Source organism: Rhinatrema bivittatum, chromosome 2 (assembly GCF_901001135.1).
Source record: "Rhinatrema bivittatum chromosome 2, aRhiBiv1.1, whole genome shotgun sequence".
Lineage (NCBI taxonomy): Eukaryota > Metazoa > Chordata > Amphibia > Gymnophiona > Rhinatrematidae > Rhinatrema > Rhinatrema bivittatum.
This window is the reverse complement of record NC_042616.1, coordinates 73,612,663-73,627,705: the sequence shown is the minus strand read 5'-3', so window position 1 is coordinate 73,627,705 and position 15,043 is coordinate 73,612,663. Positions and strand designations below refer to the sequence as shown.

Here is a 15,043-nt window from a genome sequence, read left to right as displayed (position 1 = left end):
TATCCGTGCCATTGGCCGGACCCTGTCAAAATCTAATTTTTACTTACATTTTATTATATCAGCCCCTAAGGAAGCTAAGTGAAAAAATAATGGGGGTGGGGTGGGGGTGGAGGTACAAAGATAAAAGGAGGGGGAGCATTTAAAACAGCCAAGGAATAATTGAGGAAGGCAGTAACACAATGCAAAAATAAATAAATAAAGCACTCCCAGTTTTGAAAAAGAAAAGCAGGTCACTCCTTGCAATTAGGAGCAGACCAGCTGGTGGGGGCAGATGGGAGGGATCCAAAGTGGCCTCGACAAGGAGGAGTGGGCTACTTTGGCCAAGGCAGATGGCAAGAGGGCAGTACTTGGGTGAGAACAGGTATAAATCACTAGTAAGGATTCCAGGAGATAAAAAAAAGGTATGAAACTGTTAAACCAAGCCAGAATAAAAAAAAAGAGGAGGAAAAAAAGCAATCTTTTTGGAATTAAAAAGTATCCCTTGGAAAAAGAAAAAAAAATAACATAAAAAAAAGCAAACTCCTGCTGAAAAAAGTAAACATTACTGCAAACAAATATCTATGCTATAAACTGAAAATCCCTTGTTAAATGAAAAGAACTGAAAATGCATCCCTTTTGTTCAAACTCTAGAGGAGACAAAAAGGCACAGTTTCAGTAACAAAAGTGCCTCTACATTTCTTGGTCACATGGTAACAAACAGGAGAAGGGGTTGAATTAACATAAGTTTGAAACTTGGGAGTAGTAGCGCCAGTCGACAAAGCTTCAACCTTGGCTACTGTCCATTTGCACATCTGTCATATTCATTCATGATTTAATGATCTTAAAAAGACTTCTATTAAAGTGGAGAGCAGATCTCACATTTACTTACCTCATGCTTAGATCAGAAATGGCTGGGCTTTAAGGTTGGGAAATTTAAATCTCAATAGAGAAACCAGTTTATAGATGGATGCTACTGCCTGAGCAGATAAGGGAACTGGAGCTAAAAATATTACCGCTGATCCTGCCACAATCATCATCCTCACTCTATATACAAAAAAAAAAACAACCCACAAACCCTATGCCTGCTGCCTTGGAAGGGTGGGAGAAAGGCGCTTCACCCCACCACCTTTGTTATTGCAGGAACAGCCTAACAGAAAAGTCTTTCCTCCGGGATCCGTCCCCCAGTTAGCGGATCCGTCCCCCAGTTAGCTCTGGTTAGATGAGGCAGCCGCCGTCTGCAGGACTCCCCCTCCCCCCACCCCCTTTGCTGGGAGAAGCTCTGAAGCCTCCTTTGCTCCTCTCCTCCTTAGGTGGCTGAGGAAGGAACCCTGACAGCGGGACAAAAAGAAGGCATTAGCGTTTCTCCCCCGAAGAGAAGGAGCCTAGTGTTGCAACAGTAGTTAGGACCTCGTAATATGAAAGACTACTCAGGTCCCTCTCCCGACGTCTCCCCCGGCTACAGCTGCCAGTGCTTCTTCCCGGACTTCCCACTGCTTATATGGCTCTCTTTCTCTCCGGGAATATTGCCGGGGCTGGTGGGCGGAGCCTTTGGCGTGTCAGTCAAGCGAGCCGTCCCTCCCCCTCAGATTTCCTTCAATGAAAGTGTCACTGACTTACAGGCTGGCGCGAGAGAAGCGCAGCACGGAGGGCGAGAGAGCGGGTTCTTTACAGCGCTTGGACTTCCATGCTTCGGCTGCTCGCTTTCCCCTTTCCTGGATCTGGTCCTTTATTTATTTATTTTTTTTAACCCTCTTTCATTAATTCTGTGACCAAAAAAAAAAAAAAAAATTTATAAAGTGTCGGAAAGTGCGCGTGCAGAGGACTTTCCTTTGCTGTGAGATTTACAGGTGGTGGAGACTTTGCCAGGCTTTTGCAGCAAGTTCCCAGTGCCTGGGCTTCTGCTGGGAAGCACCTCTGCAAAAATAAAGTTACTTTTCAACCTAAATCGTCCTGCTGCAAGATCAGAAACTTTGTCTGCTCCACTGTCTGCTAACGCAGTATCATGGAGTTTACAAAAAAGTGCATCTTCTTTTGGACATTGGGCTGCTCGGTCTGCACGGTAAGTACCTTGCTGCACAAAAACATCTCGTGTTTATATGTGTATTGCACAACAGAAAACTCTGTCCTTGCTTCTCTCTCCCGAGACCGGGTAGGAAGAAATCATTCGTCTATTATATATAAATGTATAAACCATAGAGATTTAATTCAGAGGGGAGCGATGGTGGTGCATTTTCTGTCATCAGCTGTCAGTGGTGGGTGATCCTGTGAAATGCATTGCACCGGCCCTGCCGATCCAGAGAAAGTTTCAAAACTGCACTTTGCCTACCAACCTGTGCTGCACCTATCTTGGAACTTGTTTCGTCTCCTTGCAAAACTTGATTAACTTATTGCAATGAGTGAGAGCGACAGACTCTGTGCATCACGTTATTTCAGATTTCTCCCTTCCTTCTCTAAAACGGTCCCAACCAGTATTGAACATGGGGGAAAATAATTAAGTAGATGTTAGCATAGATGTATTTGCAGCGAGTCTAGCTGTTAAGTCTCTATTGTCTGAACCGCGGGTATCTGGCAAGTTTACCTCTCAGGCTTTAGATTGCAATTTGAGGACAATCTACTATGTCCGCCTCCCCCCTCCTATGTCTGTTGGTGAATCTTGCTCTTAAAATGGTGTTTATGTATTACCTATTCTCCCCCTTTTTCCTCATTAATGCTGTGTGTGCCAGGTGGGCTGATAGGGGAGTTATCTGTTCTGACTTCTTGTGTGCTCTTTTAGATGAATGGAAGGAAGTCTGATTTGTTTTCCTTAAAGCCAGTTGACAACCGTTTCTCTTTGCTGATGGCAACAGAGCTATCAAAACTTATCAGTCATAAAGAAACGTGTGGGGGAAGCAAAAACGTTAAAGTGTGAAACGACATGTAAACAGAAGGCGACTTGCTGATTATCGTTACACACCTATACCGTGCAAGTAATTACACACACAACCCGAGACAGGGACTTGGAAACTAAAATATGATGATATCGATGTTGAGATCCAAAGCGTTATCTTTAACATGGAATGCACTGTTCATTATTTAGAATTGCTCTGGCACCGAAATAGTCCTCTGAGAACATTACACGTGAAACTGCCAACAGTGAAACCGCTAGTTTCCTTTCCTTGTTTCGGATGTTGTTATGCTAATCCAAAAATTGATTTTTTGTTTTTGTTTTTAGGGAGCTGCAGTAATCATAGACTTTTACTTTAAACAATGATAAAACAAAACCTTTGGGTTTTTTTAAAAAGGCTTTTCTAGAGTTCTCGTCTTTTAATCTGTAACTGACCACAAGTGTTCACAGTGGAATAGTATAGAAAGTTCAGTGTCCTCAAACTACAGAGCCCTGCGACTCCCTTAGGGAGCAGGGCACAATGGGGCCGGTAAGGCAAGGTAGACAGGGCTAGGCGGGGGGCAGAGGGGAAGGTGAGTAGAAAAGGGAGAGCCAGCAAGGGCAGCCCCTCCTTTTCGTCCTGAGCAGAGCAGCTTCATCAGCTTCTTCAGATCACCTCCAGGATCAAGCAACTTTACCTCTTTGCAGGGCTGTGCTATATCAGTTTTGCTTCCCGGTTCCTCGTGCTCCAGCGCTGCTGAGCCCGGCCTGGGGGGGGGGGGGGCTGATCTCTCAGCACGGCTGTGCTGTAACAGTTTTGCTTTTGTTTTCACTTTGCCTCGCCCAGCACGGCTGTGCTGTGAAAGGAGCAGATCAGTTAAAGGAGCAGGAACGATTTCTTTGATTACATTGTTGGGTAAAGTACAAAACATTTTGTGGCTTATAGGCAAAATGTTGAGAATATTAATGGTTATTTCTGTTCTGCTAAGGCCGGGAAGGTGGGCTCACCCCCCCCTCCCTGCATTGAGCTGGCTCTGCATTACCGGTACTTTATTTAATGAAAAGGTTTTGAATGCATGGCTGCCTCTGCCTTGAATGTTATTTTATTTAAGGAAACACCTTTGTGCACATGGCTGGCTATATATTTTAACTGTTATGTATTTAGTGAAACACCATGTAGCACATGTGGCTATTTCTACAGGCCTTCCCCTCTAATACCACTCTCCAATGTGAATAATATGCTTTAGTTTTCCACATTATGCTTTTACCCTCTCCCCACGATTACTTTTCCCCGAATCTTCATCGACACTTTAGATGTCCAAGCTTACACACTTCCCTCTGTACTCTTTTATAACTTTAATGTAATCTTCTCCCACTTCTTCCAATAACACATCCAATTCCCCTCAGCATATTATTAACCTTCCCCCTATCTTCCACTTAAACCCCCACCCCTCCCTCCTCTTCCCCGTTTTGAAAATCACCTTGTCGTTCTTATCCCCGCTGTATATATTGTACATAGAATATTAGTTATAAATTTATCTTTCACTTAACCTATTTGTCCAGCTAATTTCTTAAATGCTATCATATATCACGTATTTTATCTTGGTTCCATGTAAAGGCTATGCCTAACTGACAGATTCCCTGTCCGAGTTTCAAGTTATTTATAAACCGATACGATGTGCAAACGGATGTCGGTATATAAAAATGCTAAATAAATAAATAAATGGCCACACTTTACCTGTTATTATATATATATATTTTATGAACTCATGGCTGGCCTTGAGCACATGGCTCGCTCTGCCTTACTTGTTGCTGTATTTATTGAAAGGGCATGGAGTGCAGAGCTGGTCATCATTTACTTGTTGCCTTATTTAATGAAACGCCATTAAGGGGGTCTGCACATGGTGAACGCATAGGTGGTTAGAGCACATGGCTGGCAGTAGCAGGCTTGGTAGCTCAGTGGTTAGAGCATGGTCTTGTAGGCTTGCTTTACTTTAAAATGGCTAGGAAGCAGAGACACTTTCTATGTATTGCTTTATCCCTGGCTCTCTCTCAACAACTGGTGCACTATCGCAGAGGTTATTTCTTTTACATGTTTTTCATCTGACTAGATATAAAGTAGCCAGAGTCCCCCGTGTTAAAATTTATGCTATGCTATGTTTATGGGACAGCGGTCCGGCATCCTTTTATGTCCAAGGGGCCAGCGGCCTTTTCGATGCCTTATTAAAGGTCTGAAAAATAAATAAATTATATATATATTAAAATTTGGTGTGCTGTCTTTTCTATTGTTATATAGACCCTGCAGTGTGATAAATCCTGTTCTTATTAGTTGTGTTTAAAGGGCCAGTGGTCCCATTAAGCCATCTATCCTGAATTATGCGTGGTACAGGGTCCAGCGTACATCTTAGCATGGTATTGTGGACCTGTTTATTGTAAGGGCAGGGGGCAGCGACCATCTTAAGGGTCAGAACATGGCAGGGGTCGGCACATGGCTGCGGCCATTTTGGGGGTCGGCACATGGCTGCAGCCATTTTGGGGGTTAGCACATGGCTGCAGCCATTTTAGGGGTGAGCACATGGCAGCAGCCATATTTAGGATCGTCACAATCATATTTTGACACCGGCACATGCGATGTCGAGATAATCCTAAGCGAGAGCCCGGTGGTGTACCAAAAAAAAAAAATTAGATAAGTAAAAGTTATTAAAGTCTGCTGATCGATTAATTGTGACTTTGTGATACAGTATTTACCAGTACAGAATGGCGATGGCAAGTCAGTGGTCATCGACCGCAGCTGGATCCGCGACGCACCAACAGTCCCCCCTCGAGGCAGACGGTTCAGCAGTGAGGCTGATTGAAGTTACAAACCGGCCCAAAAATTCAAGGCCAAGCAGGAAGATCGTAAGGAAGGGCAAACGTCAAAAGCAAGTGGGTACCTCCAATCCACCAGCCCATTCTGCAGCATCAACATCCAATTCGGCAGCATCATCATCACATTCCGCTGCAACTCCTCCCAAGGCAACAGCAGCAGCACCCATTCCTGCAGCTCCAGCTATAAGTGACTTAGACCTGTTGCTGATGGAGATTAAGGAGCACGCTGAATGAGGAGAAGGCAGATAAAAAAGTTCAAGTGGAATTAGCTCTAGGTAGGATAGCGGGCCCGTTCCCTTATCCACCTTTTCCAAATCTAGTAATATCCCCTCTGGGTATGGTTCCCATGAAAGAGCCAGGCCATTTCCAGCTCATACACAACCTGTCTTTCCCGCCGGGTAACTCGGTTAACGACCAAATCGACCCCCATTTGTGTGCGGTGTCATACTTCTCCTTCGACTCTGCAATCCAGCTGATCAAAGATGCAGGGCCCTGCATACACATGGCTAAGGTAGACATAGAGTCAGCATTCCGCCTTCTGCCGGTGCACCCAGACTCCTTCCACCTGCTGGGTTTTCAGTTCAAGGGGCAGTATTATTTTGACCGCTGCATTCCAATGGGCTGTTCAATTTCCTGTGCATTGTTCGAATTATTTAGTTCCTTCTTGCATTGGGTAATCGAACAGCAGGCGGAGAGAAAGCAAATAGTACACTACCTTGATGATTTCCTATTGGTAGGGAGGGACAGCGCAGACTGCCATAACCTACTGGCCATCGCTCAAGAGGTGGCCAGGCGTTTCGGCGTCTCCTTAGCACAAGGAAAAACAGAAGGTCCAGCTACCACAATTACCTTCCTCGGGATCGAACTGGATGCTCAGGCCCAGCAGTCTAGGTTACCTACTGAAAAAATGTTTAAACTCAGGGAGGCAATCTCGGAGATGCGCTGCCTTAGGAAAGCCACCTTGAGGCAGTTCCAGTCATTGATCGGATTGCTTACCTTTGCTTCAAGAGTGATTCCTATGGGCAGGGCCTTTTTACGCAGGTTATCACTTGCTACAGCGGGGGTTTAAAAAAAAACACCACCGTATAAGGGTTTCCAGGGCAATCAAGAGTGGCCTGCTGGTGTGGGAGACCTTTCTAACAGATTTTAATGGCGTAGCCTTTTGGCAGGACCCCCCGAGGCAGAACAGTGAGCTAGAATCATTCACTAGAGATGTGGATCGGAACCGGAATCGGTTCGGTTCCGGTTCCGATTCAAATCTTATAATTTTTATCGTCCGGCCCGATTGGTTTTTTGTTTATCGGCTGCGCCCGATCCGATAAACAAAAAACCCACCCTGACCCTTTAAAACTGACCCCTTAGCCTCCCCCACCCTCCCAACCCCCCAAAAAACATTTTAAAATTACCTGGTGGTCCAGTGGGGGCGTAGGGAGCAATCTCCTGCTCTCGGGCCATCGGCGCCATTTTTATTAGTGGCAGCCGACTGCCAGAGAGCGGGAGATCGCTCCCAGCGCCCCAACTGGACTACCAAGTAATTTTAAAATGTTTTAGGGGGGGTCGGGAGGGTGGGGGAGGCTAAGGGGTCAGTTTTAAAGGGTCGGGGTGGGTTTTTTTTTATCGGGCCATTGGTGCCATTTTTATTAGTGGCAGCCAACGGCCCAAGAGCGGGCGATCGGTCTCGGGGCTTCCACTGGACCACCAGGTGATTTTAAAACGTTTTGGGGGGATTTGGGAGGGTGGGGGAAGGTAAGGGATTAGTTTTAAAGGGTCGGGGTGGGTTTAGGGTTTGTTTTGGTGTGCCGGTTTTCCCGCCTCCCCCCCCCCAATAACTCCCGTTAGTGGACACAAACCCGATTAACGATTTTTCATGATACAATAGAAATTCCCCTGATTTATCGCACTCTTTAACGATTTTTGATGATTTAAAAAAATATCGGACGATATTTTAAATCATCAAAAAACAATTCACATCCCTATTATTCACAGATGCGGCAGGAGGCGTTGGATTCGGGATTTATTTCCAGGGAGCTTGGTGCGCCACACGGTGGCCGCAATCGTGGCGCCAGCACAAAGTCACCAAAGATCTAACCTTCCTTGAATTATTCCCGATTGTGGTTGCCCTTGTTATCTGGGGGGAGTCCCTTGTAGGATCTCACATCATTTTCAGATCCGACAACATGGCTGCGGTGCAAGTCATTAATGCACTGTCTGCACGCCCTTTTGAATCAAATGCCCTCATCCGGCATTTGGTGCTCACGTGCTTGCGTTTCAATATCATATTTAGAGCAGTCCACATCCCAGGTAGATTCAATAACATTGCTGACTCTCTCTCCTGCTTACAGTTCACAACATTTCACAGACTAGCGCCGATGGCAGACTGTTCCCTGACTCCCATACCCGAGGCGGTGTGGCTACTTGCCTCCCGAACTTTGGAACATGATCCAGGGATCATTGTCCGTGAACACTCGGAAGAGCTACTTTCTGGCGCTTCAGGAGATACTGAGATTCATGGGGAAGGATTCCCTTGAAGAAGTAGAGTGGCCATTGCCTGTTTCCATGTTGCTGACATTTGTAATGCATTGCAGGAGACAAGGAAAGTCCAGGGCAGCGGTAGCAAATCACCTAGCTGGAATTTCCTTTTTCTCTAGGCTTCAGGGGTTCCCCAGTTGCTCCGCATTGTTTCCTGTTAAAAGAGTTATGTTGGGTTGGGCCAGGGAGAACCCCCCGGGAAGGGATGGCAGGAAACCCATTACCATCCAGATCCTCAAGAACATACTCGAATGCCTGGCAGACGTTTGTAGCAACGAAGCCGAATCACTTTTATTCAAATGTGCATTCTCCCTGGCTCTTTATGCAGCCCTGAGAGTTAGCGAGCTGGCAGCTCAGGCTAAGCACGGGCCTTCGACAGCATGCCTGCAATGGGAGGATACAAGGCTGGAAGGGAAAAAATTGACCCTGCGCATCCCTAGGTCCAAACAGACCAGCTGGGAGCAGGAGCGTATATCACCCTCCACGAATGGCATGGGGAGCCCACTTGCCCTGTTCGCTGCACGAGATCATACTTGCAGATGCGGCGTACAACATGCGGAGGCCCTCTGTTGGTGCATTTGTCTGGGTTACCTCTGACTAGATACCAGTTTGCTCGGGTATTGCATTTGGCGTTAACATCGCTGGGTATGAGCACAGTGGGCTACTCGTCGCACTCCTTCCGCATAGGAGCGGCGACAGCAGCAGCCGGCCTGGGTTTGCAAGACAGTGAAGTCAAGGCCATTGGCAGATGGGGGTCAAGGAGGTTTAGATCATATGTGAGGCCGCCGGGTTACTTTGCGGTTAAGGGGTAGCCATGATTATTGGACATCCAGCGCTTCACACCCTTTCTTCTCTTGCTTCTTATGCACAGAGCATTGTCGGATGCTGTCATTCACATGGATCATCAGGCTGGGCCCGCTTATGCGCCCAACGCACATAAGCTGGGCCCGCTTATGTGCGTTGGGCGCATAAGCGGGCCCAGCAGCGCCTGATGGGGGAGCATCTAGGGATGGCGAATGGCATTGAATTGGAGAGGGATCCCAGGGATGTTATGGGACCAGCTATTACCGACTGTTTTGGAACTTCGCAATAGCAATCCCGTTACGCCTACGGCCCTCGTCATACACCTGGGCGGTAATGATATGCCCCGGACCAAGAGCGTAGCCCTCACAAAAAATGCAGAAAGACATCCTAATATTGCATAACATGTTCCCGCAGTCGTTGATTGTATGGTCCTGCATCACCCCTTGCAGATCTCATGCAGCGGTGGAAAATGTCAGGAGAAAGATCAACAGATGGATGGTTAAATTCATGAGTACCATTGATGGTTTGTCTGTAACACATGAATTGATTGACGAGAGCCCAGGGATGTTTCGGCACGACGGTGTACATCTATCGGACATTGGTTGGGAAATTTTTAACTCCGACTTACAAGATCGTCTTCAAGCGGTCGTACACCTGATGGCTGCAGCCCGGTTAGGTGGGGGGTCCCCGGTAAGCAGTTCCGCTTCTGGGGAACCTTGGCATGGTGACTGGCACAAGCAACAACCCCCCCCCCCCCCCCCCCCCCGCATTTAGGAGAATCCAACAGGCGGTTCCGACTGGGCAAGCGGCCTAGCAGAGCAGGTGCAGTCCCTCGACGCTTCAACGGCCGAGAGGGAAGAAGCAAGAGATGTTGAGGTGAGGCGATTAGAACAAATGTTCCCGACTTACACGGTCAGGTCGACGGACGCAATGGGGCGGATTTTAAGAGCCCTGCTCGCGTAAATCTGGGCGGATTTACGCGAGCAGGGCCTTGCGCGCTGGCGCGCCTATTTTCCATAGGCCTGCCGGCGCGCGCAGAGCCCCGGGACTCGCGTAAGTCCCGGGGTTTTTCAAGGGGGCGTGTCGGGGGCGGGGCCGATCGGCACGGCGTTTTGGGGGCGGGACGCGGCATTTCGGGGCGGGCCCGGGGGCGTGGTTTCGGCCCGGGGCGGTCCGGGGGCGTGGCCGCGCCCTCCGGAACTGCCCCCAGGTTGCGTCTCGGCGTGCTAGCGGCCCGCTGGCGCGCGGGGATTTACTTCTCCCTCCGGGAGGCGTAAATCCCCGGACAAAGGTAGGGGGGGGTTTAGATAGGGCTGGGGGGGTGGGTTAGATAGAGGAAGGGAGGGGAAGGTGAGGGGAGGGCGAAAGCGAGTTCCCTCCGAGGCCGCTCCGATTTCGGAGCGGCCTCGGAGGGAACGGAGGCAGGCTGCGCGGCTTGGCGCGTGCTGGCTGCACAAAATCGGCAGCCTTGCGCGCGCCGATCCTGGATTTTAGCAGATACGAGCAGCTACGCGCGTATCTACTAAAATCCAGCGTACTTTTGTTTGCGAATGGTGCGCCAACAAAAGTACGCGAACGCGCATTTTTTGTAAATCTACCCCTATGGCTTCAATGGCCAGGGGTCAAAGGACAGCTCCACGGCTTATACGGCCAAGGGGTGTGCACCCGCCTCAGCTGATTTTCATACCTTCGACTTTTAGAAGCGTGGGGGAGCCATCGCTAGTCACTAATTTTGTTACGATCTGTTATGCAGTTGTGTATAGTTACAATGATGTTATAGTTATGCTTGCTAATTGCTGTTTATTCAATGCTTATGGGCTGCGGCCAATTTTATCCAACCAATAAAATCTGCTTTTCGAATGAAGTCATGCAAATGTGCCGTGTGTGGGAAGTGGGAGGCAGGGGGGGGGGGGGGGAGGGAGGCAGGGAGGGGCGGAGGGGAAGGTGAGTAGAAAAGGGAGAGCCAGCATGGGCAGCCCCTCCTTTTCGTCCTGAGCAGAGCAGCTTCATCCCCTCCCACCCTCCCATTTTTATTAGGACAGATAGAAACAGTGTAGAGGGCCAGATCTTCTGGCCCTGTCGCAGCCCTTGGCGTTGCGTAGTGGCATGGTGACTGGCACAAGCAACAACCGCCCCCCCCCCCCCCCCCCCCGCATTTAGGAGAATCCAACAGGCGGTTCGGACTGGGCAAGCGGCCTAGCAGAGCCGGCGCAGTCCCTCGACGCTTCAACGGCCGAGAGGGAAGAAGCAAGAGATGCTGAGGCGAGGCGATTAGACCAAAGTTCCCGACTTCCACGGTCGGGTCGACGGACGCTATGGCTTTAACGGCCAGGGGTCAAAGGACATCTCAACGGCTTATACGGCCAAGGGGTGTGCACCCACCTCAGCTGATTTTCATACCTTCGACTTTTAGAAGCGTGGGGGAGCCATCGCTAGTCACTAATTTTGTTACGATCTGTTATGCAGTTGTGTATAGTTAAATGATGTTATAGTTATGCTTGCTAACCGCGCTGATCCTGCCACAATCATCATCCTCACTCTATATCAAAAAACACAAGCCCTGTGCCTTCTGCCTTGGAAGGGTGGGAGAAAGGCGTTTTACCCCGCCGCCTTTGTTATTGCAGGAACAGCCTAACAGAAATGTCTTCCGTCCGGGATCCGTCCCCCAGTTAGGTGAGGCAGCCGCTGTCTGCAGGACTCCCCCCCCCTTTGCTGGGAGAAGCTCTGAAGCCTCCTTTGCTCCTCTCCTCCTTAGGTGGCTGAGGAAGGAACCCTGACAGCGGGACAAAAAGAAGGCATTAGCGTTTCTCCCCCGAAGAGAAGGAGCCTAGTATTGCAACAGTAGTTAGGACCTCGTAATATGAAAGACTACTCAGGTCCCTCTCCCGACGTCTCCCCCGGCTACAGCTGCCAGTGCTTCTTCCCGGACTTCCCACTGCTTATATGGCTCTCTTTCTCTCGGGGAATATTGCCGGGGCTGGTGGGCGGAGCCTTTGGCGTGTCAGTCAAGCGAGCCGTCCCTCCCCCTCAGATTTCCTTCAATGAAAGTGGCGCTGACTTACAGGCTGGCGCGAGAGAAGCGCAGCACGGAGGGCGAGAGAGCGGGTTCTTTACAGTGCTTGGACTTCCGTGCTTCGGCTGCTCGCTTTCCCCTTTCCTGGATCTGGTCCTTTATTTATTTTTTTAAACCCTCTTTCATTATTACTTTCCTTGACCAAAAAAAAAATAAAAATTTAAAAAGTGTCGGAAAGGGCGCGTGCAGAGGACTTCCCTTTGCTGTGAGATTTACAGGTGGTGGAGACTTTGCCAGGCTTTTGCAGCAAGTTCCCAGCGCCTGGGCTTCTGCTGGGAAGCACCTCTGCTAAAATAAAGTTACTTTTCAACCTAAATCGTCCTGCTGCAAGATCAGAAACTTTGTCTGCTCCACTGCTAACGCAGTATCATGGAGTTTACAAAAAGGTGCATCTTCTTTTGGACATTGGGCTGCTCGGTCTGCACGGTAAGTACCTTGCTGCACAAAAACATCTCGTGTTTATATGTGTATTGCACAACAGAAAACTCTGTCCTTGCTTCTCTCACCCGTGACCGGGTAGGAAGAAATCATTCATCTATTATATATAAATGTATAAACCATAGAGATTTAATTCAGAGGGGAGCGATGGTGGTGCATTTTCTGTCATCAGCTGTCAGTGGTGGGTGATCCTGTGAAATGCATTGCACCGGCCCTGCCGATCCAGAGAAAGTTTCAAAACTGCACTTTGCCTACCAACCTGTGCTGCACCTATCTTGGAACTTGTTTCGTCTCCTTGCAAAACTTGATTAACTTATTGCAATGAGTGAGAGCAACAGACTCTGGGCGTCACGTTATTTCAGATTTCCCCCATCCTTCTCTAAAACGCTCCCAACCAGTATTGAACATGGGGGAAAATAATTAAGTAGATGTTAGCATAGATGTATTTGCAGCTAGTCCAACTGTTAAGTCTCTATTGTCTGAAAGTTTACCTCTCAGGCTTTAGATTACAATTTGAGGACAATCTACTATGTCCGCCTCCCTCCTCCTATTCTATGTCTGTTGGCGAATCTTGCCCTTAAAATGGTGTTTAAGTTTTACCTTTTCTCCCCCTTTTTCCTCATTAATGCTGTGTGTGCCAGGTGGGCTGATAGGGGAATAATCTGTTCTGACTTGTTGTGTGCTCTTTTAGATGAATGGAAGGAAGTCTGATTTGTTTTCCTTAAAGCCAGTTGACAACCGTTTCTCTTTACAGCTAGCTGATGGCAACAGAGCTATCAAAACTTATCAGTCATAAAAAAACGTGTGGGGGAAGAAAAATGTTAAAGTGTGAAACGATTGATTATCATTACACACCTATACCGTGCAAGTAATTACACACACAACACGAGACAGGGACTTGGAAACTAAAATATGATGATATCGATGTTGAGATCCAAAGCGTTATCTTTAACATGGAATGCACTGTTCATTATTTAGAATTGCTCTGGCACTGAAATAGTCCTCTGAGAACATTACACGTGAAACTGCCAACAGTAAAACCGCTAGTTTCCTTTCCTTGTTTCGGATGTTGTTATGCTAATGCAAAAATTGATTTTTTTGGTTTTTTTTGTTTTCAGGGAGCTGCAGTAATCATAGACTTTTACTTTAAACAATGATAAACAAAACCTTTGGGTTTTTTTAAAAAGGCTTTTCTAGAGTTCTCGTCTTTGAATCTGTAACTGACCACAAGTGTTCACAATGGAATAGTATAGAAAGTTCAGTGTCCTCAAACTACTGTAAATTAGACATTTCTGTGGCTGCAAACCTACAGCATTAGTACTCTGTATGTATTACGCTCAGTATAATACATTCAGAAAAGTGCGCCAGTTTAAAAACAACATGAAAAACACAATGAAACAGACTGGCTTGGGTTTAAAAATGAAAAAAAATAGTGCTCATGAAATTGATTCTTTTCACTGTTCCCATTTTACATGCACAATTTTGAAAATGTGTGTGTAAAATGGAAACATTAAAAAAAAAAAAAACCCCGACAAACCTCCAAGAACCCCGCCCCCCAAATAAAATGAAATGAACTGAAACTGATTGGTTTCCACAACCCTAGTAATCCAGACAGTGGTATGCCCCTAATACCTACATTTTTGTGGTCTATCTATGCATACAGTACAGAAAGAAATTTTGCTTATTTTAGTTCAGTGAGAAAATTCCCTTGCTGATCCAGATCACACAGATCACACAGCATCTTAATGTCTCTTCACCGGGAGACCAAAATAATTCGCCAGGAAGAGACAATGAGACGCTGTGTCCATTTCAACATGATATAAGTGATGTGACTCGCTATTATTGATATTATTGCATGCCCCTGAAGAAGCTATATAGCGAAACACGGGCCGTGTTGGGCTTGTTGGAAATGAACGCTGAAGAGTCTCTCGCTAAAATTTGTTGTATAAACTTGAGGACTTTTTACAAAATTGAGAAAATTAAAAAATATATTTTTCATTAAATAATAAAAAATTTTTAAGGTGGATGATGTGTAATCCGGTTGGTCACTTTTGAAGTTTCACAACGTCAGGCTTGCTGACACCTTTTAGGCTACAAAAAAAAATTATTTTGGTCTCCACTAATTTTTTGATGAGTATACATTGTGTGGTCACCACTGACTCTTTTTGATTAAGCTGGGTAATTGAAATCTCCCATTGTACCTGCTCTGCTTCCCTGATTTCTCTTAGCATTTCATCATCTATCTAACCATTTTGGCCAAGTGGACAGCAATATACTCCTATCACTATACTCTTACCCAAGTCACATGGGAATTCTACCTATATAAATTCTACTGAGGATTTAGTCTCTTGTATGACCTTTGTCCTGTTTGATTGTATACCCTCCTGGGCATAAAGTGCCACATCCCCAACAAGTTGATCCTCTCTATCATTGCGATATAATTTGTACCTTGATTGGTTATCCTCCTTCCACCAGGTCTCTGAGATGCC

General features: G+C 47.0%; 1 protein-coding gene across 2 annotated transcripts in view; it reads left to right on the top strand.

Annotated features, from left to right (window-relative positions):
• The first annotated feature begins 1,609 nt into the window (after positions 1–1,609).
• Positions 1,610–15,043, top strand: part of VIPR1 (vasoactive intestinal peptide receptor 1) — a 510,641-nt gene continuing 497,207 nt past the window's right edge. The window contains exon 1 of one of the 2 annotated variants that reach the window (XM_029588346.1): positions 1,610–2,038. In XM_029588346.1, coding sequence (XP_029444206.1) covers positions 1,982–2,038 — 57 coding nt within the window. In that variant the 5' untranslated portion in view covers positions 1,610–1,981. Of the gene's footprint in view, positions 2,039–12,476; positions 12,543–15,043 lie in introns of those variants that run through there. The other variant, XM_029588347.1, reaches the window with a different exon arrangement.